Here is a 24153-nt window from a genome sequence, read left to right as displayed (position 1 = left end):
TAGATGTACTTAAATCATCACTTGTTTACTGTGTTTTCCCTGGTAACAAACAGGTAGGAAGACAGAAATCACCTTCTTTGCATACTACCATTGCCGTAACAAAAGCAGATTTTTTCAGCACAGTTTTACATATTATAACATAATATTCCGTTTCTATCAAACTCTTTTTATTTTTATTAAATTTTAAGCAACTTCACTTGTTATGTAGGTTCAACGATGTGATAAGAACATAACGAATGACAGTTGTAATGGTCGGTAAGTTCCGAGCCCATTCGTGTACGTGTAAAAGTTGTTTAGTTCTACTTCTAAAAAATACAGCAATGACGTGAGGAAGCTGTTTAGTATTTCTTACAAGTTTCTCCAAAGGCGTGGCGTAGAAGTCGGCGCGATTGGATGCAGATCGAAACTCTTAGGGCAGGAGCTGTGACGCCGGTTGAACAACTTTCTCACTTTAAGCTTTTAGCGTATTATAGACTTTACAATTAATCCCCTTGTTCTGTTCAAGGAGACGGAAAACCCCACACTGGCAAATGTTGATGTTTGGCTGCTTATCCTTTGGTCAGTCGTTCATAATTAGGGGTGATTAAACATGAACCTTATGAGTTTCTAAGCCATGGCAGTTAGTCCATCAGCCCCCAAAAAAAGACAACAACAAAAACCAAATGCGTCATTCAATTTGAAGATTACGGTAATTCTAAAATAAATAAAGTTACCATGCATGGCTAATTATGCGTCGCAGATACGAATACGTTAAATATGCACAGAAGTCAGTCGAGTGACAACGGTTTTAGGTATTTTTTATCACAGGTAAATATTATTAGGCAACGAAATTTTCATCATCATGTATGTTTCTACATACATCGGGTTAGATTATTAAGATATTCTATTAAAAATAACATGTTACGCTTATGTTTTCTTGAACTATTTGAGAAGTCTGTGATTTTGTTTTTCTCGTTGTCCATACCTTAGATGTTTGTTTAAAATTTAATATTTAAATTAATGTACTATATTTGTTTGTGTTTCGAGTTAACTTCAGAATAGAAAACGGGAAGTTGTAAAGTTGGTTACCCATCTATGTTATCCATTTGCCCATCTTTAAATAAATAGTTTTATGAAACCTGTAATAGCCTTAGCAATCACTAATATTTTACTTGTCGTAAGTTGTTAGTATTAAGCCTAATTCATAAGAATGAAGCAAACCTAATAACAAGTGCAATCGTGATAATTCTTAGCCGGCCTGTAAAAGGTGGATACGTCATAACAATTATTATTTTTGTAGTATATTATTAAGCCTCGCCTCGAATAATCTTACTGTTCAATGTTAAGTTATATTATTCAAGTATCTACCCTTCAACACGAGTTTCATGTCGACCGGTTCACAGTCTTTCTTAAGCCTTGTGTAAAGAGGCTGCTACAAACTTCGCGATATTAATTTTTTTTTATTTCATACAATTTTCGTTCTTTTATTAAATCTATATAGATTATGCGTCACACTCTTCAGATGTTGCGCAGAATCTACTGTTAACTGTTGTTTACATTAGCTGCTACATCATATTACCAGAAGAAGGGCATTGTTTTCGTATGAAATAGAAAACTAGGTCACGTATTCTGATGAACAGAAGGTTGGTAAATTTATAACCATTTGTTTTAAATTTGAATACGTTCTGTTTGATGGCAGGATGAGTTCGCTTCTAATCGAGACATGATCTCTCACAGTCACATTTTAATTACGAACATGAAAAATCCACTCCTCAAATAAGCTATTAACTTTAAAATAACCCCGTCTATTTAGCTCTCAATAACAACCTAACTTTTGACGCACAACCGAATACATAAAATGGAAGAGTATGTAAGGTAGTGAAAGCTTATTGAGCGTTGTTGTTGTTGTTTTTTAATTAAGCACAAAGCTACACAATGGGCTATCTGTGCTCTGCCCACTACGGGTATCGAAACCCGGGTTTTAGCGTTGTAAGTCGGCAGACATACCACTGAGCCACTGTGGGGCCTTACTGAGCGTAGTTAGACAAACGATACTCTGAAAGGTGACGTTCACTGCAGAATTATTTTTGAAGAACGAGTTTTTGAAGCCAATCATTTCTTTAATTATAACGTTTACTGGAGTTATTGTGGTTCTATACATTGGCTCCTTCTTGTCACATTAATGACAAGTTGGTTAGGGCGCTTTACCTCGGAATGTGAGGTTCACATGTTCGAATCCCCGTCATATCAAACATGCATGCCGTTGATAATGTAACAGTCAATTCCATTATTCTTTGGTGCTGGGTGCTGATGATTACTTGTCTTCCCTCTCGTCTCACACCCCTAAATTAGAGTCAAATATCTAAAAAATTAAGAAAACAAGCAAACAAAACTAAAAAAATAATTATAAAGCCATGTAATATTTTAACCATGATGGTTAAAGACGGTCCAATTCGTATAATCTTCGGTGTTAAATTATTATAACATAAGAATAACTTTACAAACCCGTGTAATCTTTCATCCGTGTTTATTAATGTTTGCCCCTGAAGAAGAAGGATCCACCCTTCGAAAGCGCTGCGGTTACAAGGGTTTTACTAATTTCTATCAAAACATCTTGAACCCACGTGTTTTTCTCACATCATGAGTTTTAAGGTAACCGTGGTATAATTCATCGTCTCTTCAATGCCACATTTTTATAAGAAAAGAACTATTTGATAAGGTATTGTAAGATTTTAGTCATAATTTAAAAGATCTTAATGCGCTTCGACGTTATATATTTACAGTTAAATTACAATAAGAAAAGAAAGATTTCGTATATTCATGTTTTACTTTATCTCTTCATAGTAAATTTGAAAACAAATTCGATCTAATACGGTAAAAATTTAAGTTCGTGAAAATCCTGTACTAAATTTTCATTTTCACAACACCCATAACGTATACTCATCTGGTCGTTTACTTGTTTTTCTAATTTGTAATAAATCGAAACATCAGATATTTCACCGAAGTATGAGCAGATCAAATATTTTTATGTCCTCGTGAACAAAATCACGTTCACATATTGTATTTTACGGAGCGATAACTAAGTTATCCGGTCGAAACTTCGCATGTCGAGAACTACAATTAACCACTAATAACAGAATGTTTCTTTTTTCTTGTAATATGTGGTTTCACAAAATGTAGTCGAGAAAATGGAAAACTCTAAGGTTGATTACACGTCTGTGCCAATCATCGAAGGACTTGTTATATAAAATGTGTAATTTCAGCTTCTCTGTACCCTATAATTATTGTTTCCTTTCCATTAGGATGCTCGGATATATCGTGCAAAAGGTACCATCAGAAGCGTCATTAACCACTTCAAAATGTCAGTCCATGTTTGGGGAACTCAGTTTGTCATGGTGTGAAATAACACATTATATATTTTAATTTACCACGCGAAGTTTTTACACTGAGGTAAAATATAAAAATTTAAATAGAGAAATAACATTCTTGCATAATAAGGTAAGCTGATCCCGTAAAACTTATAGTGACTAATTTATATATATATATCGTGTAATGGAATGACTTGGCAGAAATGTTTTATAAGATAAAGAATTTCTGAGGAATTAATTTCAAAAGACCTTATATTATGGTCTTGAAAACCGAAAGCTGTTGAAACATATCAAACCAAAAGGTCTAATATTTGTGCACCTTCTTCTTAACTTGTCCATTACGGATTTCAACGCACGTAAGAGAAACTAAGACAACACTTCAGGCCTACGTTTGATTTCCGTTAACGTACTCTTCTTGTGTTACTTTAACATTTTTTTCCTTATAGGACTGAAGAAATCAATGCTGTTTGTATTTCCTCTCGGTGGAATCGAACCCCAATTTTCTTATACACCAAACGAGTATTCTATTAACACGGTTACAGGTCTAATCCAGAGGACTAATATTTAAAACTTATAATTCATGATGAGTTCACTAAAGATGAATAAATAGTTTGGTTTTCGTGATGACGAGAAACCCACTTCAAGTTAAAATGTATCTCGAGACGTCTGGTATGGGTATTACAACTTTTACTAATAAGTAGAGAAGAATCTTTCGACCTCCTTAGGTTGTTCTCTGATTTGTTTTGGTAAAAGTGTTAATTCCCATATCAGCCGTCCTGATGGTTTGCTTTGAATTTCACAAAGCTACACGAGGGCTGTTTGCGTTAGTCACCCTTAATTTAACAGTGAAAGACTAGAGGGAAAGCAGCTAGTCGTCGCCACCCACCGCCAACTATTAAGCTACTGGAATTAACCTTCACATAATAACGCCCGCACGGCTGAAACAGCGAGTTTGTTTAAGGAAACAGGGATTCGAACAAACTGTGAAAAAAGTTCTCTGACCAAGATTAATTATCCAATGACAAACAAATAACCTACTCACGCTTTTGTTTAAAACTAATTATATGTTTACTTTTAGTTTTGTTTCATTAACAATGAATTGCTTCTTCAAGGGCTTTGTTTTGCTTTTAAGTACAAAGCTACACAATGGGCTATCTTGTTGTGTCCATACATTTATCGAAACTTGGCTTTTAGCGTTAGAAGCCTTCAGAATTACAACTGAGCCACTAGTTGTCTATTTAGATGAATGAATTTATCCATCTAAAGCTTTTAGAAGTAATACCATTCAGTTGTTTACATTGTTTAATACCATTCTTATTTACCGGACATGGTATTCCTGTTTGTGCTGGTGATTAGTGCCAATCTACGAGTCGCGGATTCGAAGTCGCGTCACAATAGACATGCTTACCCTTTCAATTTGAGGGCATTATTATGGGACGGTCAATTCTACCATTTGTTGGTGAAAGGACAGCAGCCCAAAAGTTGGCTGTGAGTGATGATGACTAGCTGTCTCTCCCTGTAGTCTATCACTGTTAGGCTAGGAACGACTAGAACATGGAATTCCAAGTGTAGTTATGCACGAAATGTAAAACAAACCAAACTCTGTTCATCCGTTATTAGCACCTCTCGATCAGATTTTACAGACCCAGTCGCATACACAAGTAAATTTTAATTTATGTTTCTCTCACTCTCTACAGTAAAAATTGTAAGCTTAAACAAAGGCAGCCTCAGCTTGAATGATGGACGACGTTTCATTAAACCCTGTGTTAACAGTGTTCGCAAGTTTCTATATATAGAAACTGCTTTCAGTTACAACTGGTGCGGAGAAGTAGTACTTGCAAGCGTTGAAGAGATGACAGACTTAATTAGCATTTTAACCAGTTTACGTCAGAAACGCATTGTATGCGTATTTTACACCGCCCCAGTGTTTGTCCCAGTTCTATAAAAATAACTGTAAAGGTAATAGGCCATCAAAGACCTGTTTGTCTGTTTACGTTCAAAATAAAACATGAACACCGAGCAGTATTTTAGTACTCTTAAATCATTGTAAATAAAGATATATATAATATCGTGACTAGCTTTAGGACATTGACGTATTTTATGTCTATATTTATCTACTCGAAATATTGTGTATTATTCTACGTTAATTTATGTGACTGTTTAACTACTGTTTATTCTTGCCCAGTTAAAACAAACTAAGCTATTTTGCAACAGAAACACTATGACTAGTTATATTTCTGTATAGAACACTGTACTCTGAGACAATACTCTCTGTTGTATATAATAAACATGTTTTTTTAGTTCTTTATGTGCGGCACATTCTCAGTGCTGAAGTATAAAACAGTTTAGTATATTTTACAAATGCTGTTGTAGAAGACCCTGGCATGGCCAGGTGGTTAAGACAATCGACTCGTAATCCGGGGGTTGCGGGTTCAAATCCCCCGTCACACCAAACATGCTCGCTCTTTCAACCGTAGAAGAATTATGATGTGACGGTCAATCCCACTATTCGTTGGTAAAATAGTAATCCAAGAGTTGGCGGTGGGTAGTGATGACTAGCTGCCTTCTCTCTAGTTTCACACTTCTAAATTAGGGACGACTTGCGCAGATAGTTCTTGAGTATCTTTGCGCGAAATTCAAAACCAACCAGTTGTAGAAATACATAAACGAAATTAATACTGTAAACATTATTTTCAAACTCAATATATCTGCAGGTTATCGGTTAATGTGTCATATGTTCTTAATTTCTTTAGCACATGCTTAGTTATTTATTTTGTTTGTTTGTTGTTAAGTCTGAGGGCTTACAACGGTAAACATTTCATTTCGACATCCGTTTGTTTACATAGCTCAGATAAGCTATTACATGGCTTTGTGCTTAATAAAAAAACAACAAACCACTGAAAACATTACAAAGGTATGATAGGTTCCTGTAATGATACTGAACATAAAACAAAGCTTTCGCATTACAATGTTACTATGTTAGTACCTGGTTCAATAAACAATAAAAAGGAATATCTTAAGTTACGTGTACAGATAAAATTAAACTAAAGGAACCTAAGAACCATTTACGCTGTATTTAAAGAAAATGTTGTTGGTGAGGGTCTGGCTTTAATATTCGTTAGTTCTTCTAAGTCTTATATGCTCTTCGTAGAAGTGTTAAAAGCTTAAAAAGCTTCTTGGTAAAATGTCGAGGTATGAAAATAATTTTATTTAAAAGACTATTTTTTTCCAACTGAAGATAATCGTTATTTTATATTTTATTCTCACATTTACAGAGAATCACGCAAAGCTAAACAAAGGCTATCAATACATGTATTGGAGTCCCTATATTTGTACTGATAGACTAGATGGAAAGCAAGTGGTCAACATCATCCGCCGTCAAATATTAGGCTTTTCTTGTCTGACCTAAAGTGTAGAGTGCGTTTTTTTTTTCAGCAACAAGATATTGCAAGCCATGGATTCTCGTGTGCAAAGTCCAGGTTCTATAACCGAAAGGCTAACATTGTAATAGTTTACGAATACGTGTATGTTACCAAAATGTATAACTAGGACTTCTCACTATATTAAGCCTTAATAATACGTCTTTTGGCGGACGACTATATTTTCACTAACCTAATTTATCTTACCATGTGATCTACAGCAGCTATAACCTGAGCGAACAATGGTTTGGCCTCTTCTTCAGAGAAGCGTCCATCAGTTGAGATTCGATGAAAGAGTTCTCCTCCGTTGGCATATTCCATGATAAGGAATATTTTAGTAAACGTTTCAATGACTTCAAAGAGCCTTATGGCATGAGGATGGTGAAGCGTTTCCATGCTTCTAATTTCTCGAGTTAACATTTTGTAAGTTTTTTGATCTAAAGTCGATTTATCAAGAATCTTCACCGCTACTTTCTCTGAAAACAAACAAACAAACAAAGATCTAATTTACCAATTAAAATTAAATGTTTTTTTTTTGTTTGCAAAGGTTGACGTCAAAATACCTCAGTGTCATAGAGTGCTAATCAATATATATGTACCGTGATTCGTTTTAAATTTACAACTATTGTATTCTATATAAACTTTATATTTTGTGTTTGAATAGAAACAAAAAATTTAGCATTTCCTTTAACATTCTTTAAATTACTTTATAACCATAAAAAAAATTCTGATGCTTATTATAGATTAAAATTATTTAACAAACAAAAGAACTGAAGACGCGTTTTGATCACTTATACTTGAGGCCTTCAATTTGCGGGTTTATGCGTTGGTGACATGAACATAACTACATATAATTCAGTGTTGGAGGTAATACATCAAAACTGGTGATGCTGAAAATGGCCGTCTTACCCCACTTTTTTCTATTGTTTATTAGATAGTTACTCTGAACCTGAACAAAAGTTAGTGATTTATGCAATAGTCATTTTGTTTGTTTAAGAAACAAATGTTAATTAAGGCTATCTGCTGCTGTCCCTAAGTTTGAACTGCCATTCACAGGCTACGCTTTACTAGCGAAAATGAGATTAACCGTTACATTATAACGCCCCCACAGGCGAACATTTTTGGTTCGGTGTTCCGATCTCAGATTGTGATTCGAACGCCCAAATTTCCAGCTCATGCCGGGCCCTTATACAATACAAGGGTATTTTAACTTTCAAGAAAACTTATTGATAAAGTAACAGGTTACGTGTTTTACTTATAGCAAAACCACATCGGACTAGCTGCTGAGCCCACCGGGGAGAATCGAACCTCTGATTTTAGCGTTGTAAATCGGTAGACTTACCGTTATACCAGCGGGGTGCGACAGATTGTGACTTTAACGGGGAGAATATTATTACACGAACAATAAATAGTGACTTGAAGCTGCAAAAAAAAATATTTTTTTCTTTACGCGCTAGACAGTGGATTTAATTTTAGAATCGTATAGATTTTTCAAGATTAGTACACATTTTCCTTCAGACAGTGGGAAGAAGAAATAAAATGTTCTTCCTGATTTTACCCTAATAAAACAATGTGTACCAGTTTTACGAGTTTTCTGGATAACAGTTTGTTGTTTTACCTTTCATGAGACAATGGGTAGCAATCTTAACGTGTGAAAAATTGCCAGTTCCCAGTTCTCCCTGAATCTGATAAAAACCTATTCTTCGTCCTAATGCAATGTCTTTCTGCCAGCGTTCATTAAAGTTGAGATTCTTGAGGATTCTTTGATACGGTGTCATGTCTGATTTATCCAGATACTTGCTACTTGAACTTCCAACGGTGTCTGTACTTCCTGTACTGGACATGGTGGCCTGAGAAATAGAGTTTGGCCACGTTTCATTCACTGGAGATATCTTAGCTGTTGGCATACCCGGTCAGTCTTTAATAAGAAGAAAGTATGGTAATAAAATAACATATACGCATATATTGAATTTAATTTGTAAAATATTTAAATACACCTTGCTTCGAATAAATCACTTACTTAAACAATTCATTTATGTCGTATTTAACATGCCCACAATAGTTGACAAGTATAATAACTGAAAAAAAATCACTTGTCATTGTTTAGGATATACATATGATATAGAATTCTTATAGTGTGTACACCTTATACAAACTGGTGAAGCAAGAATACAGTTGTACTTCTCATAGGCTGTTAGTATTCGGTTTATTACATTTTGAAACACTACATTCTGTATATGTAAGTTCTGAAAATCTCCAAGGTAATATGCCTTATACTAATAACTTATGACAAATATGAATGGTTTTCAAACGGACCCAAAATTCTAACGCTTTCGAATACTTCATTATGATTATTATTATGAAAAATAGTGCACACCCCCAGTGGCACAGCGGCATGTCTGTAGACTCAGGCCGCTAGAAACTGAATTTCGATATTCGTGTTAGCAGCGCACAGATATTCCATTGTGTAGCCTTGTGCTTAATTCAAAAACAAAGAAACTGAAGTGTAGTGAACTAATAGGTCTAGTTTGAGAAACCATTAAAACTTTAGTATGTGATCCTGTGTTCCAACTTCTTAATCAGAACTAACAAGTATAAATAATAGAGAATGCCAGAACGAAAATACTGAAAGGACGTAATTCTTACATAAAATGAGTAAGCACCACATTAGATTCATTTATATTTTCGGTTGTTATGGTACACTTTGTTAGTTATTGAGGATTTATAACAGGTCTCGGACTAAGGTACTCCGCATTTATTATTTATCTTCTACAGGTCACTGATAGAAGACCTTGTTCGGTACCAGAACTCGTCAGCTCAAACGGATCTATGATAGCCAAATGTACCTGAAATGTCATTTGTGTGCAGTTTTGTATTCACGTGTCAGTTCTTTGATGTTCATTGCGTAACTTGTCGAAGTTTTTCAATGATTCGATCCAACTGGTGATAAAAGTGAGTACAAACTTAAAGATAGATTTTAGGTGCTTAAGATGCTCATTTATGCTTGCAAATTCATATCGGATTGTTTACAACGACTGTGAGAAAAACAAAACCAAAACCATTTGAAGCCTGAAGTTATCTGTCGTAACTTTTCTAAAGTTTAAGAACATTTTTTTTTTTTTTAGTTTTCGACGTTCGTCATTAACAGCTGTAAACAAGACGTATCATTTCAATAATTATAATAAAATTTATAATGATGATAACAACTTAAATGAGTTTGGTTAAATTAATGAAATCTTCTCACACAACCATATTCTGTTGAAACTCCAGTTAATAACTGAAAACTACAACGTTTACAGAATTTTATGACATGACCTGCATCGAAATACTTAAGCATACACATATTTATATGTACAAAGTCGAAATGTGTGTTTGTTTGTAACTTTGAAACGGTTACTGCTTATGAAAATGATGGCAAGGGTGTTGATTTGATGTCTCTGGACTTTCGGAAAACGTTTGACAAAGTGCCGCATAGAAGAATTGTAAAACTTATTTCGATATGTGTGGAGAATAAGTTGGCAAATTGGATAGAAAAGCGGCCGGATGGAAGAAAGCAGAAGGTTTTTATAAATGGATCAATATCACAAGTGGGGTACCTCTAGTTTCAGTCACTGGGCCTTAGTTTTTTTTTATTTACAAAACTTACTCTTTGCTGTGCAGATTAAGGCACCTTAACTGTTTTAAGGCAGGGTATATACACAGATACGAGTTAGTTAAATTTGGAAACCTATTTTTGATGGACTAGTGACTGACGTGTAGATCCGAGAATTTATTGTTCACATTCCGTTGCCGCAGAATCGTGCTCTGTTCTTTGAAGTCACTAGTACGATACAAGAGTGAAGACCAGATCCCATAAGACTATTAAAGTCACCCAAAAGTTGGCGGTAACTCTTCTCCGAGCCAATTGAATCAATCTCAACCAAAGCTTGTATTAAACATTATGAGCATTGAGGAATTTTCTAAGAGGGTCAATATTTAACTTAACCCTATTTTTATTTTATAAAACCTGTTAGTTAGAAACCTACCTTCCATATTGATTGCACAATATTAAAAATAGTTATCTTAGGTTTCACGTAGAAGCTAATACTTCAGAGTCTTAATTGAAACATCTGTTAAAAATTTCTTACATAAAATATCATTCTTTCAATATTACCTTTACATTAAATGTCATTCTTTCAATCTTACCTTTACATTAAATGTCCTTCCAGAAAACATGCATATAATTAGTTACTAGTTTCCGTTATCGAAACACGAGTTTTCAGATAAAGTTTTAAACAATACAGTTTGATTGTTTGAATGTAATTTTTTCTTTTAGTAAAGCCACATCGGGGTATTTGTTGACCCCACCGAGGGAAATCGAAGCCCTGATTTTACCATTGTAATTCAGTAGACTTACCGTTATACTAGCAGGAGAAATTGTTTAAGATCATTATCACAAATCAATTGACGAAGGAAATAACTGAATACAAAAATACAGGGTTTACTAACCAGGATTAGGTTGAAAACCCAAGTTAAGAATCTACGTTTTTAAGAGCAAAGTTACACAGTGGGCTATGTGAGCTACGGTCACCGTGACATTGCCACCTAAAACTTAGTTTAATAAGCTTTCAAGCTTACCATTATCAAGTACACAAAATACTGAAGCGTTACTCGCAAGACTTTTAACTCAAACAGCTAATTTCATTTAAATATAATTACTTCTGTTAACGTTCGATACAGTTTTTGAATTGTAAATGCGATGTGCGTTTACTATTATTTAGGTATAAAACCGCTATACACTTAAACGAATTTCTCTTGGTATATTTAATTTTTTCAAATTTATGTCATTATTTTTAAAGATTAATATGACATTAACGCATCTATAATTTATATAAACTTCAGTTATCAACACAGAAAATTTATTTTCCTTATACCCGATTTACAATGTTAATAATCCAAAGGGATTAGAAACTGTCCAGTATAGTTTCTTTGAAATTAAACACGAAGTTACACCATCCGTGCGCTACCCACCATGGGTATCGAAACCCGGTTTCTAGCGTTGTAAGTCCACAGACATACCGCTGTGCTGCTGATGGTGGGGCTTTTCAGTATAATCCGTGAATTCGGTAAAAGCGGTTTTTAGCTTTAATGTAAAAGAAAAGTCGAAACATGAATGATGTTTAAACATCTTACATTAACACTATGTGTTTTAACTGCATTAATAGCCGTCTCAAAGACCAGAAAAAACAACATAAAGAAAATAAGACAAATAAAAAACATGGAGTATATTTATTAGAGCTTATCTCTCGTATATGGTGGACGTATAATTGTGTTACAAATATTCTAGTATCTGCTTCAATAGCGATCGACCAGAATTTGTTTGCGTAATGAAAATTGTACGTGCTCGTGCCTACGTATTATATCATTTTATCATGAATGAATCAAATTCGAGGTAGCTGCGAGTGACCTACTTTACCAAGTGTACACTATTGTGTTAAACCTAAGTACCAAAGAGGGCGTCATTCAGGACATTATTAGCAGATGGAACAAGCTTTATTCACTTATTTCCACGAACACCAAATAATCTGTATTTGGCCATCCTTCTTTCGTATCTTTTAAAGTGAAACACTATTGCCATCCTTCTTTCGTATCTTTTAAAGTGAAACACTATTGCCATCCTTCTTTCGCATCTTTTAAAGTGAAACACTATTGCCATCCTTCTTTCGTATGTGAAACACTATTGCCATCCTTCTTTCGTAAGTGAAACACTATTGTCATCCTTCTTTCGTATGTGAAACACTATTGCCATCCTTCTTTCGTATCTCTTAAAGTGAAACACTATTGCCATACTCCTTTCGTATGTGAAACACTATTGCCATCCTTCTTTCGTATCTCTTGAAGTGAAACATTATTGCCATCCTTCTTTCGTATCTCTTAAAATGAAACACTATTGCCATCCTTCTTTCGTATCTCTTAAAGTGAAACACTATTGCCATCCTCCTTTCGTATCTCTTAAAGTGAAACACTATTGCCATCCTTCTTTCGTATCTTTTAAAGTGAAACACTATTGCCATCCTTCTTTCGTATCTCTTAAAGTGAAACACTATTGTCATCCTCCTTTCGTATCTCTTAAAGTGAAACACTATTGCCATCCTTCTTTCGTATCTCTTAAAGTGAAACACTATTGCCATCCTCCTTTCGTATCTCTTAAAGTGAAACACTATTGCCATCCTTCTTTCGTATCTCTTAAAGTGAAACACTGTTGCCATCCTCTTTTCGTATCTCTTAAAGTGAAACACTATTGCCATCCTCTTTTCGTATCTCTTAAAGTGAAACATTATTGCCATCCTCTTTTCGTATCTCTTAAAGTGAAACACTATTGCCATCCTCTTTTCGTATCTCTTAAAGTGAAACACTATTGCCATCCTTCTTTCGTATCTCTTAAAGTGAAACACTATTGCCATCCTTCTTTCGTATCTCTTAAAGTGAAACACTATTGCCATCCTTCTTTCGTATCTCTTAAAGTGAAACACTATTGCCATCCTCCTTTCGTATCTCTTAAAGTGAAACACTATTGCCATCCTTCTTTCGTATCTTTTAAAGTGAAACACTATTGCCATCCTTCTTTCGTATCTCTTAAAGTGAAACACTATTGTCATCCTTCTTTCGTATGTGAAACACTATTGCCATCCTTCTTTCGTATGTGAAACACTATTGCCATCCTCCTTTCGTATCTCTTAAAGTGAAACACTATTGCCATCCTCCTTTCGTATCTCTTAAGGTGAAACACTATTGCCATCCTTCTTTCATTATCTCTTAAAGTGAAACACTATTGCCATCCTCTTTTCGTATCTCTTAAAGTGAAACACTATTGCCATCCTCTTTTCGTATCTCTTAAAGTGAAACACTATTGCCATCCTCTTTTCGTATCTCTTAAAGTGAAACACTATTGCCATCCTTCTTTCATTATCTCTTAAAGTGAAACACTATTGCCATACTCCTTTCGTATCTCTTAAAGTGAAACACTATTGCCATCCTCTTTTCGTATCTCTTAAAGTGAAACACTGTTGCCATCCTTCTTTCGTATCTCTTAAAGTGAAACACTGTTGCCATCCTCTTTTCGTATCTCTTAAAGTGAAACACTATTGCCATCCTCTTTTCGTATCTCTTAAAGTGAAACACTATTGCCATCCTCTTTTCGTATCTCTTAAAGTGAAACACTATTGCCATCCTTCTTTCGTATCTCTTAAAGTGAAACACTATTGCCATCCTTCTTTCGTATCTCTTAAAGTGAAACACTATTGCCATCCTTCTTTCGTATCTTTTAAAGTGAAACACTATTGCCATCCTTCTTTCGTATCTCTTAAAGTGAAACACTATTGTCATCCTTCTTTCGTATGTGAAACACTATTGTCATCCTCCTTTCGTATCTCTTAAAGTGAAACACTATTGCCATCCTTCTTTCGTATCTCTTAAAGTGAAACACTATTGCCATCCTCTTTCGTATCTCTTAAAGTGAAACACTATTGCCATCCTCTTTTCGTATCTCTTAAAGTGAAACACTATTGCCATCCTCTTTTCGTATCTCTTAAAGTGAAACACTATTGCCATCCTTCTTTCGTATCTCTTAAAGTGAAACACTATTGCCATACTCCTTTCAGTATCTCTTAAAGTGAAACACTATTGCCATCCTCTTTTCGTATCTCTTAAAGTGAAACACTGTTGCCATCCTTCTTTCTGTATCTCTTAAAGTGAAACACTGTTGCCATCCTCTTTTCGTATCTCTTAAAGTGAAACACTATTGCCATCCTCTTTTCGTATCTCTTAAAGTGAAACACTATTGCCATCCTCTTTTCGTATCTCTTAAAGTGAAACACTATTGCCATCCTTCTTTCGTATCTCTTAAAGTGAAACACTATTGCCATCCTTCTTTCGTATCTCTTAAAGTGAAACACTATTGCCATCCTTCTTTCGTATCTTTTAAAAGTGAAACACTATTGCCATCCTTCTTTCGTATCTCTTAAAGTGAAACACTATTGTCATCCTTCTTTCGTATGTGAAACACTATTGTCATCCTCCTTTCGTATCTCTTAAAGTGAAACACTATTGCCATCCTTCTTTCGTATCTCTTAAAGTGAAACACTATTGCCATCCTCCTTTCGTATCTCTTAAAGTGAAACACTATTGCCATCCTTCTTTCGTATCTCTTAAAGTGAAACACTATTGCCATCCTTCTTTCGTATCTTTTAAAGTGAAACACTATTGCCATCCTTCTTTCGTATCTCTTAAAGTGAAACACTATTGTCATCCTTCTTTCGTATGTGAAACACTATTGTCATCCTCCTTTCGTATCTCTTAAAGTGAAACACTATTGCCATCCTTCTTTCGTATCTCTTAAAGTGAAACACTATTGCCATCCTCTTTTCGTATCTCTTAAAGTGAAACACTATTGCCATCCTCTTTTCGTATCTCTTAAAGTGAAACACTATTGCCATCCTCTTTTCGTATCTCTTAAAGTGAAACACTATTGCCATCCTTCTTTCGTATCTCTTAAAGTGAAACACTATTGCCATACTCCTTTCGTATCTCTTAAAGTGAAACACTATTGCCATCCTCTTTTCGTATCTCTTAAAGTGAAACACTGTTGCCATCCTTCTTTCGTATCTCTTAAAGTGAAACACTGTTGCCATCCTCTTTTCGTATCTCTTAAAGTGAAACACTATTGCCATCCTCTTTTCGTATCTCTTAAAGTGAAACACTATTGCCATCCTCTTTTCGTATCTCTTAAAGTGAAACACTATTGCCATCCTTCTTTCGTATCTCTTAAAGTGAAACACTATTGCCATCCTTCTTTCGTATCTCTTAAAGTGAAACACTATTGCCATCCTTCTTTCGTATCTTTTAAAGTGAAACACTATTGCCATCCTTCTTTCGTATCTCTTAAAGTGAAACACTATTGTCATCCTTCTTTCGTATGTGAAACACTATTGTCATCCTCCTTTCGTATCTCTTAAAGTGAAACACTATTGCCATCCTTCTTTCGTATCTCTTAAAGTGAAACACTATTGCCATCCTCCTTTCGTATCTCTTAAAGTGAAACACTATTGCCATCCTTCTTTCGTATCTCTTAAAGTGAAACACTGTTGCCATCCTCTTTTCGTATCTCTTAAAGTGAAACACTATTGCCATCCTCTTTTCGTATCTCTTAAAGTGAAACATTATTGCCATCCTCTTTTCGTATCTCTTAAAGTGAAACACTATTGCCATCCTCTTTTCGTATCTCTTAAAGTGAAACACTATTGCCATCCTTCTTTCGTATCTCTTAAAGTGAAACACTATTGCCATCCTCCTTTCGTATCTCTTAAAGTGAAACACTATTGCCATCCTTCTTTCGTATATCTTTAAAGTGAAACACTATTGCCATCCTTCTTTCGTATCTCTTAAAGTGAAACACTATTGTCATCCTTCTTTCGTATGTGAAACACTATTGCCATCCTTCTTTCGTATGTGAAACACTATTGCCATCCTCCTTTCGTATCTCTTAAAGTGAAACACTATTGCCATCCTCCTTTCGTATCTCTTAAAGTGAAACACTATTGCCATCCTTCTTTCGTATCTCTTAAAGTGAAACACTATTGCCATCCTCTTTTCGTATCTCTTAAAGTGAAACACTATTGCCATCCTCTTTTCGTATCTCTTAAAGTGAAACACTATTGCCATCCTCTTTTCGTATCTCTTAAAGTGAAACACTATTGCCATCCTTCTTTCGTATCTCTTAAAGTGAAACACTATTGCCATACTCCTTTCGTATCTCTTAAAGTGAAACACTATTGCCATCCTCTTTTCGTATCTCTTAAAGTGAAACACTGTTGCCATCCTTCTTTCGTATCTCTTAAAGTGAAACACTGTTGCCATCCTCTTTTCGTATCTCTTAAAGTGAAACACTATTGCCATCCTCTTTTCGTATCTCTTAAAGTGAAACACTATTGCCATCCTCTTTTCGTATCTCTTAAAGTGAAACACTATTGTCATCCTTCTTTCGTATCTCTTAAAGTGAAACACTATTGCCATCCTTCTTTCGTATCTCTTAAAGTGAAACACTATTGCCATACTCCTTTCGTATCTTTTAAAGTGAAACACTATTGCCATCCTTCTTTCGTATCTCTTAAAGTGAAACACTATTACCATCCTTCTTTCGTATGTGAAACACTATTGTCATCCTTCTTTCGTATGTGAAACACTATTGCCATCCTTCTTTCGTATGTGAAACACTATTGCCATCCTCCTTTCGTATCTCTTAAAGTGAAACACTATTGCCATCCTTCTTTCGTATCTCTTAAAGTGAAACACTATTGCCATCCTCTTTTCGTATCTCTTAAAGTGAAACACTATTGCCATCCTTCTTTCGTATCTCTTAAAGTGAAACACTGTTGCCATCCTTCTTTCGTATCTCTTAAAGTGAAACACTATTGCCATCCTTCTTTCGTATCTCTTAAAGTGAAACACTATTGCCATCCTCTTTTCGTATCTCTTAAAGTGAAACACTATTGCCATCCTCTTTTCGTATCTCTTAAAGTGAAACACTATTGCCATCCTTCTTTCGTATCTCTTAAAGTGAAACACTATTGCCATACTCCTTTCGTATCTCTTAAAGTGAAACACTATTGCCATCCTCTTTTCGTATCTCTTAAAGTGAAACACTGTTGCCATCCTTCTTTCGTATCTCTTAAAGTGAAACACTGTTGCCATCCTCTTTTCGTATCTCTTAAAGTGAAACACTATTGCCATCCTCTTTTCGTATCTCTTAAAGTGAAACACTATTGCCATCCTCTTTTCGTATCTCTTAAAGTGAAACACTATTGTCATCTTTCTTTCGTATCTCTTAAAGTGAAACACTATTGCCATCCTTCTTTCGTATCTCTTAAAGTGAAACACTATTGCCATACTCCTTTCGTATCTCTTAAAGTGAAACACTATTGCCATCCTTCTTTCGTATCTCTTAAAGTGAAACACTATTACCATCCTTCTTTCGTATGTGAAACACTATTGTCATCCTTCTTTCGTATGTGAAACACTATTGCCATCCTTCTTTCGTATGTGAAACACTATTGCCATCCTCCTTTCGTATCTCTTAAAGTGAAACACTATTGCCATCCTTCTTTCGTATCTCTTAAAGTGAAACACTATTGCCATCCTCTTTTCGTATCTCTTAAAGTGAAACACTATTGCCATCCTTCTTTCTTATCTCTTAAAGTGAAACACTGTTGCCATCCTTCTTCTGTATCTCTTAAAGTGAAACACTATTGCCATCCTTCTTTTTGTATCTCTTAAAGTGAAACACTGTTGCCATCCTTCTTTCTGTATCTCTTAAAGTGAAACACTATTGCCATCCTTCTTTCGTATCTCTTAAAGTGAAACACTGTTGCCATCCTCTTTTCGTATCTCTTAAAGTGAAACACTATTGCCATCCTTCTTTCGTATCTCTTAAAGTGAAACACTATTGCCATCCTTCTTTCGTATCTCTTAAAGTGAAACACTGTTGCCATCCTTCTTTCGTATCTCTTAAAGTGAAACACTATTGCCATCCTCTTTTCGTATCTCTTAAAGTGAAACACTATTGCCATCCTTCTTTCGTATCTCTTAAAGTGAAACACTGTTGCCATCCTTCTTTCGTATCTCTTAAAGTGAAACACTATTGCCATCCTTCTTTCGTATCTCTTAAAGTGAAACACTGTTGCCATCCTTCTTTCGTATCTCTTAAAGTGAAACACTATTGCCATCCTTCTTTCGTATCTCTTAAAGTGAAACACTGTTGCCATCCTTCTTTCGTATCTCTTAAAGTGAAACACTATTTACATATAATTAAAGCTCTACAATGTTTTGATACTTGTCATACACACTTTCTGCACTCTTAGAAAAAAAACAACAACGAATGTGTGTTTACAACAAACACACGATTTCACATTCTTAAAGGTTTTAATTTAGCACACTCTTACTTTAAGCGCTAGGGTGGGAAATTATATGCAGAATAGAAACCATTTTGATTACGTCAATTTCATTGAAATAATTCTTTAAAATGTACGTAACTTTACTTTTATAGAGTACTACCTCGAAAACCTATAGCCCACTAGTGGCACAGCGGTGTGTCTGCGGACTCCCACCCCTACAAATCGGGTTTCGATACCCACCGTGGGATGAGCATAAATATCCCACTGAGTCGCTTTGTGTTTAATTCCAAATAACCAATCAATCAACCTAAAAATTTTACTATTTAATGTTTCATAATTCTAGCTTGGGTGTAACATCACTTATTCTGAAGAAGGGTGTGAATTCACTCTTTCTGGGTGGGGTGTAGCTAGTGTATCAAAAGTTTACATCTAAAAAAAATGCGAAAATTAAAATTATTTTTAGACGATTATTCGCTGATTTTTTAAATAATATAATTAACGTGAACAAATGTTAAAAGGCAAATGATCAAACCAGAAAAAACTCATATTATTTAAAACGGACTTTTGCGATGCATTTGGTTTACCTCAAACTGATTCTCCTGTGATTCAAATTCTGTTTATACGTTAAAACAATAACTTGCATAATTACGTATCTTAAATTAAGTAATATTGATTGGAATATAGAATTTACATAATTATGTCAGACTTAAACGACTAGAAACTCTTGAAGATGTTTTATTCGCTCAAAGTTTCATGTCTTCATCAAGAGCTCAATGATTTTTCTTTATCTACAATTTCGGAAGTCAGAGAGACAACGAAACATATGTGGATTCTTTTAGGGCAAGTCCTTGTTCTTAGTAATTTTTTATTGTGAGAGCTTTTAACGCTGTATTGGTTTTAACTGTAAATAGGTCTTTAACACAAATGTTTTTAAATTATTTAATGATTTCTCTGTAATTAAGATTTCAAAACCTTTTATATTAAAACCTAAACTATATAGTAAGACGTTTGATCACTTTATTATAAAGATCCTGGTGAAAAATACACAAACAACATAATATAATAATTGTTGTTTAAAGGTGAATTTTACAGAAAAAAGAAAACTTTGCAGTCAGAAGAACTACTCATACTGATTAACTTTGCAGGCTCACATTTTTTATAAAAAATATGTGCTAATAAATGAAACATAGAACTTGGTGCAGAAAGATCCCTTTCCGAGCGGCAATTCGAACGTTTTAGGTTTTACGTATGCCGTTAGGAAAAGTACTGTGACGTACTAGTTGCCAAACAAACCGCCAACGCCAGCGCGTTGAATGTAATGGCCAGTGCATACGGAGAAACAGAGGCGGAGTTTGTTTTAACTTTGTGTTCTGAACAATGTCGAGTAGTGCCATATCAATTCGAACCTACTCTGAACGAACCTAGAACAGTTACTATTGATACAGATCTGATACGTTCTAGTGATGAGGACAGTTCCACGAGCGAGAGTAGCGGAACTGTGAGTGATACTGATAGCGCCCAGGCCGGTTGCGAGTCGGTCATAACTCCAGTGGAAGAATGGTAAGCCTAAGTCATGACAACAAATATGGTCTGTATTATTTCACGTGCAACTCGAAGCATCTCGAAACCTGTCTGGTGTTTATAAATTATTGGTATCACAGACTGGGTTTTATTGGTTTATACTTTGCCGACTATGGCAACTAATACTCGGCTCTTCCACAATCATTGTACCGGGTATTTATGACTCGTAACAAAATGAATTTCAATTATTCGTCATAATTCTGTCTATAAAATCAGACTAGATGTATCAGTCTGAATAGTTAATTTAATATTTACCATAAATGTATAATTTATATGACATACTCCGTATGTTTGTGCAAGGTGTAGGTGTGGTTTATGCGAACAGATGCCAACTAGGAGAGAGTGTGTTTGCTGTCGCTCATACGACAAAGAGTCAAACCGATTAAAAGATGAAGAGTGCATTACCCAGACTCGAGGTTTTGATGTAAATTGCTTGAATATCGGTGTCTTGGAAGCATCATACTATGAATTTGTTGACTTGAATGATGAGGAGCCAAGTCACGAGTGTGTATTTTTCAAGACAAAAAGTAGTCGCACAAAGTATGTAATCCGAAAAAGGCACCGATAGATTTACATAAAACACCAGCACTGAAAGGAACAAAATGGTCGGCGCGCAACGAAGCGTGTTTGGCAACTATTACGTCATAGTTGTAAAACGTCACGGAAACAGCCGAACGACCGAGAGGAACTTGAGTTCGAGGACCCGCATATTTTGTTTCATTTTTTACTCAAAAACTAAAGTGTTTGAAAATATGGCAACCACACAGGAATTATACCTAACCAAAGTACAGTTTATAAGGCAATTATTAAATTTGTTGAAAATTCACCTTTACGACATATATAAGACATTCTATCTTTGTTAAAGGTGAAACGAAGCGTTAATCGGTAAACACGTAACGAAATTTAGTCATTTGTGTTCAAGCATTAGCGTTGTCAACATTTTCCACTGACATCTCCTGTGTTACATTGGGTAAAAACATGGCAAAGGCTAAAACGTTGACAGAGTTTGAGCATGGCAGAATTGTCGAACTGCAAAAGCAAGGTCTTTCTCAAAGTTCTCTCGCTAGTGTAATTGGGCGTAGTAAAACTGCTGTTGCCAATTTCTTAAATGACCCTGATGGATACAAAATGAGAATTTCTGGTGGTCGGCCCAAGAAAATTTCGCCGGCGTTGAGCAGGAGAATTCGACGGGTTGTTCGGCAAGACAACAGCCGATCGTCGAACCAGGTTAAGGCCCTTACGGACGCAGAGTGTAGCTCAAGAACAATAAGACGACATCTACGAAAGAAAGGCTTTAACAACCGTAAATGTCTTCAAAGGCCACGCCTCCATTTCACAGCACGAAACAGCTCGGTTAAACTTTGCTGAGAAGCACCAAACATGGGGCGTAGAAAAGTGGAAGAAGGTTTTGTTCTCTGAAGAGAAAAACTTTAATCTGGATGGTCCAGATGGCTTCCAACGTTACTGGCACGATAAGGATATCCCACCTGAGACATTTTCTATACGACCAGTGAAGGAGGTTCCATCATGATCTGTGGTGCTTTCTCCTTCCATGGAACAATGGAGCTTCAGGTTATACAGGGGTGTCAAACGGCAGCTGTCTACATTGGCATGTTGGAGAGAGCATCCTTAATTGACTGAAGGCCCTCGCTTGTGTGAAAATGACTGGATCTTTTAGCAGGATAACGTTGCAATCCACAATGCTCGCAGGACTTTTTCATGGCGAATAACGTGTTTTTTTTTTGGACCATCCAGCCTGTTCGCCCGAACTAAACCTCATTGAAAATGTTTGGGGGTGGATGGCAAGGGAAGTCAATAGAAACTGACGTCAATTCCAAACAGTGCATGATCTTCGTGAAGCCATCCTCACCACTTGGAATAACATTCCAGCCAGCCTTCTGCAAGCGCTTATATCAACCATGCCAAAGCAAATGTTTGAAGTTATTCGCAATGACGGCCGAGCAACTCAGTACTGAGACCTCTTGTTGGGCATTTCCTGTCCTGTTTAGGATTTCTTTTTGGCATGGTCTTAAACTTGTTACCAGGTAGTATTTAGGCTAATTTCAAAGTGTTCACATTTTCCCTATTAAATGCTAAAAAGCTTTTTATTTTTTATTTTTCCTTTTCTTATTTTCATCTTTCGAAGCTCTACTCAAATAAGTGGTTGAATCTAACAACGCAATTTTTATATCTTTTTCTTTATATTCATTGGCCTTAAGATTTTGGCCTGCACTGTATATATAAAATACTAACTGGAATACCTGTCTACTGGACTGAAGTTATGTAAATATATATAAAATACTAACTGGAATACCTGTCCACTGGACTGAAGTTATGTGAATATATATAAAATACTAACTGGAATACCTGTCTACTGGACTGAAGTTATGTAAATATATATAAAACACTAACTGGAATATCTGTCCACTGGACTGAAGTTATGTGAATATATATAAAATACTAACTGGAATACCTGTCTACTGGACTGAAGTTATGTAAATATATATAAAACATTAACTGGAATACGTGTCCACTGGACTGAAGTTATGTAAATATATATAAAACACTAACTGGAATACCTGTCCACTAAACTGAAGTTATGTGAATATATACAAAACACTAACTAGAATACCTGTCCACTAGGCTGAAGTTATGTGAATATATATAAAATACTAACTGGAATACCTGTCCACTTGACTGAAGTTATGTAAATATATATAAAACACTAACTGGAATACCTGTCCACTGGACTGAAGTTATGTGAATATATATAAAATACTAACTGGAATACCTGTCCACTGGACTGAAGTTATGTGAATATATATAAAATACTAACTGGAATACCTGTCTACTGGACTGAAGTTATGTAAATATATATAAAACACTAACTGGAATACCTGTCCACTGGACTGAAGTTATGTAAATATATATAAAACACTAACTGGAACACCTGTCCACTGGCCTGCACTGTATATATAAAATACTAACTGGAATACCTGTCCACTGGACTGAAGTTATGTGAATATATATAAAATACTAACTGGAATACCTGTCTACTGGACTGAAGTTATGTGAATATATATAAAATACTAACTGGAATACCTGTCTACTGGACTGAAGTTATGTAAATATATATAAAACACTAACTGGAATATCTGTCCACTGGACTGAAGTTATGTGAATATATATAAAATACTAACTGGAATACCTGTCTACTGGACTGAAGTTATGTAAATATATATAAAACATTAACTGGAATACGTGTCCACTGGACTGAAGTTATGTAAATATATATAAAACACTAACTGGAATACCTGTCCACTGGACTGAAGTTATGTGAATATATACAAAACACTAACTGGAATACCTGTCCACTGGACTGAAGTTATGTGAATATATATAAAATACTAACTGGAATACCTGTCCACTTGACTGAAGTTATGTAAATATATATAAAACACTAACTGGAATACCTGTCCACTGGCCTGCACTGTATATATAAAATACTAACTGGAATACCTGTCCACTGGACTGAAGTTATGTGAATATATATAAAATACTAACTGGAATACCTGTCTACTGGACTGAAGTTATGTAAATATATATAAAACACTAACTGGAATACCTGTCCACTGGACTGAAGTTATGTAAATATATATAAAACACTAACTGGAACACCTGTCCACTGGCCTGCACTGTATATATAAAATACTAACTGGAATACCTGTCCACTGGACTGAAGTTATGTGAATATATATAAAATACTAACTGGAATACCTGTCTACTAGACTGAAGTTATGTAACTATATATAAAACACTAACTGGAATACCTGTCCACTGGACTGAAGTTGTGTAAATATATATAAAACACTAACTGGA

The 24153-nt window shown here is 35.2% G+C and overlaps 1 protein-coding gene across 2 annotated transcripts in view; it reads right to left on the bottom strand.

The window, feature by feature from the left end:
• LOC143245104 (serine/threonine-protein kinase NIM1-like) overlaps window positions 1–24153 on the bottom strand; it is a 72152-nt gene that overhangs the window by 5858 nt on the left and 42141 nt on the right. For both annotated transcript variants that reach the window (XM_076490992.1, XM_076490993.1), the window contains 2 exons: window positions 8385–8684; window positions 6974–7242 (listed from right to left, as the gene is read on the bottom strand). In XM_076490992.1, coding sequence (XP_076347107.1) covers window positions 6974–7242; window positions 8385–8673 — 558 coding nt within the window. In that variant the 5' untranslated portion in view covers window positions 8674–8684. The remainder of the gene's footprint in view (window positions 1–6973; window positions 7243–8384; window positions 8685–24153) is intronic.

The sequence above is a fragment of the Tachypleus tridentatus genome, chromosome 2 (assembly GCF_004210375.1).
Source record: "Tachypleus tridentatus isolate NWPU-2018 chromosome 2, ASM421037v1, whole genome shotgun sequence".
Taxonomy (NCBI): Eukaryota; Metazoa; Arthropoda; class Merostomata; order Xiphosura; family Limulidae; genus Tachypleus; species Tachypleus tridentatus.
The sequence above is the reverse complement of the archived record's forward strand: the minus strand, read 5'-3'. Positions and strand labels throughout refer to the sequence as shown.